The following is a 2,333-nucleotide window of genomic DNA, read 5'->3' as shown; positions in this document are numbered from 1 at the left end:
TATACTTCGCTCAGCGTACGATAAACGCCTAGGCGCGCAATGAAACGGCACATCAGTTGTTAGGTGTATCTTCATTTTATATTCCATCGGTTCTACTCTAAGGGATTTCGGCTGTAAATAAGAGTCTAGGATCAGAGTATTTAGTTCGGCACGCTGACTGGGATGTAAGGAAAAATCTATGTCTAACTCTTCATTTCGGCAGGCTATTTCAATATTGAATATATCCGGCACTTCGGCAGCGACACTACAGCCGGCACTAACACTCTTACTTCTAGCGGGCATATTTTCAATGTTAAGTGGCTTATAAGCTTTCAAGAGGCTAAACTTGTTTAAGATTTCGACCAAGTCGTCCGGCAGGGGAGTGCAAGGAATTCCGTTTCTATAGGATACCAAATCGCTTTTCGCATATCTATTTTTTATTTTAGTTAACCGTATGTTAAACAATTTCAAGAAATCACGTCCAAAGATGACGGGCACTAACATCTCATTATCAGGCAAAATATTTATTTTAACATTTTTTATTTCATTTTTAAATTTCACAAAACATTGTATTTCACAAAGTATATTCAACTTAAGTCCACCAATGCTGCGATAGTTATGATGCGGATTGTTTAAAGTCACTAAGTTGTTCGGCACACACGATTGCTTCATAAAACTAGTTGGACTACCCGTGTCAAAAAGAGAAATGAATTTATTAAAGTTTGCACTCTCCCGCGGGTTGGTCTTAAAAGCAATACTTACAAAGTTAAGTGATTCCAATTCCATGAGTTCATCTTCTAGAACGGCGGCAACTTGTTGATCGGCAATCGGCTGACGGTTGACTGCGCCGGCATAAGCAAGTTGATATTGTTGATTTTGTTTCCGATACCGTCGAGAATTAGGTCGATAACATCGGTTTCCCGGATGCCGCCCTGCTTCGCCAAAGATTGCATGGTCAAAATATAGCAGTGCAGGGACTCTTCAAGGTGTTTCCACTTCCGTTCGGTCAGTGTTCGATAGACGTCCTGGCGACTGACTGCACTGTCGAATTCTTCGATGACCGCCTTCTTTAGGTCTCGATAGTTAAGAGCAGACGTCGTGGTTAGGAACACTCGAGCTGTTCCCTGTAGCGAGCGGCGTAAGCTTAGCAGTTTGAACTGATCGTCTGCATTGACAGTTCGCATAATTTCTTCAAAGTCCTCAAAGAAACGGTGCACTGACCGTGTGGAGTTATCACCAGTAAATTTTGGTACAGCGTGTTCGATGTCCGCAAACGAGGCTCTGCATCCGGTGGGCCTACCAATCGAGTTTTCCAACTCATAAATTTGTTTTTGTAGCTCCAACAGTTCGCGTTTCTTCCTTAGTTCCCTAAGCTGTTGATCCAAGGCATTGCCAGTAATATTGTGCAAAGCAGCGGAGCTAGTGTCGCTGGCTAAACTATTGAAGCCGTCGGGAATGCTTGCAGCAGCAGAGCTTTCGTAACCCAAGGAGCTGTTAATGGCGGCGACAGCGGTTTTGGCACGAATATTTGCGGCAGAGGATCTTTCGGCGTTGGCGGGAATTTCAACGACGGCAGTATTAGTGGCGGCAGAGTGTAAGGCGACGGCAGAATTAGTGGCGGCAGAGTGTAAGGCGGCGGCAGCGTGTGGAGTGACGGCAGAATTAATGGTGGCGCCGGAAGCGGCAGAAGGCTTAGCGGCAGTAATATTAGCGACGGCAGTAGTATTAGTATTTGTGGTGACGGGCGTAGCAGCGGAATATTCACCGACGGCGGTATTAGTGACGGCAGCGCTGCTTTCGCAAACATAACTGGTACTTCCGTTAGGGCCCAAAGTACCGGTGGCGGCAGCTGTACGATGGGCAACGGTATCCTCAGCGTATGCACTAGGGCCAGTAGTAGGGGTAGCCCTACTTGGCTTTTCGATTCCCATGGCACTGGCTATGGTAGCGTCGTCGTCCGGAGCTGCCGAATCTTCCATGTCGGAGATGTTCTCTTCATCCTCCTCGTAAGGCGACTCGCTAATGCGGTGTTCAGCATAAAGACGCTTTAATTGGGCCACCGTGGCCGTCAGTGGAAAATTCACGCCAGCCGCCTTAAGTGCATCGGCGAGATGCTGCTTGGTAAGGCGTTGTGGAATTTTTTAGTCTTTTTCAGGTTTTAGCTTTTAAACTTAACAATGGGTACTTGGACCCCACACCTGAAGCTTTTGCGATCGCAAAAATCACAATTTTATTTCCAAAATAGAACTTGTTCTACAAGCGCGTGTCGATTCTGACTTGCTTTTTTTCCAGAAAATTCTCTATCTATCAAGAAAAGCGAGAGAAAAGGAATAGCCGAGAAGGAAAAAGGAAAA

The 2,333-nt window shown here is 45.8% G+C and overlaps 1 protein-coding gene across 1 annotated transcript; it reads right to left on the bottom strand.

The window, feature by feature from the left end:
- Positions 1 to 356: 356 nt before the first annotated feature.
- Positions 357 to 2,113, bottom strand: LOC118757077. The gene is made up of 2 exons (XM_036491814.1): positions 742 to 2,113; positions 357 to 664 (listed from the first exon to the last, which is right to left on the bottom strand). Exon 1 carries the CDS (start codon positions 1,956 to 1,958, stop codon positions 777 to 779), a length of 1,182 nt encoding a protein of 393 aa, XP_036347707.1. The 5' UTR covers positions 1,959 to 2,113; the 3' UTR covers positions 357 to 664; positions 742 to 776.
- Between the last annotated feature and the right edge of the window lie 220 nt (positions 2,114 to 2,333).

The sequence above is a fragment of the Rhagoletis pomonella genome, unplaced genomic scaffold (assembly GCF_013731165.1).
Source record: "Rhagoletis pomonella isolate Grant_MI unplaced genomic scaffold, Rhpom_1.0 Rhpom_scaffold_14141, whole genome shotgun sequence".
Classification (NCBI taxonomy): domain Eukaryota; kingdom Metazoa; phylum Arthropoda; class Insecta; order Diptera; family Tephritidae; genus Rhagoletis; species Rhagoletis pomonella.
Note: the sequence above shows the minus strand (reverse complement) of the source record. Positions and strands in the feature narration are given on the sequence as shown.

Excerpts from the sequence above, each read along its gene's own strand:
- LOC118757077 (XM_036491814.1), bottom strand. The coding sequence starts at position 1,958 with ATGGAAGATTCGGCAGCTCCGGACGACGACGCTACCATAGCCAGTGCC.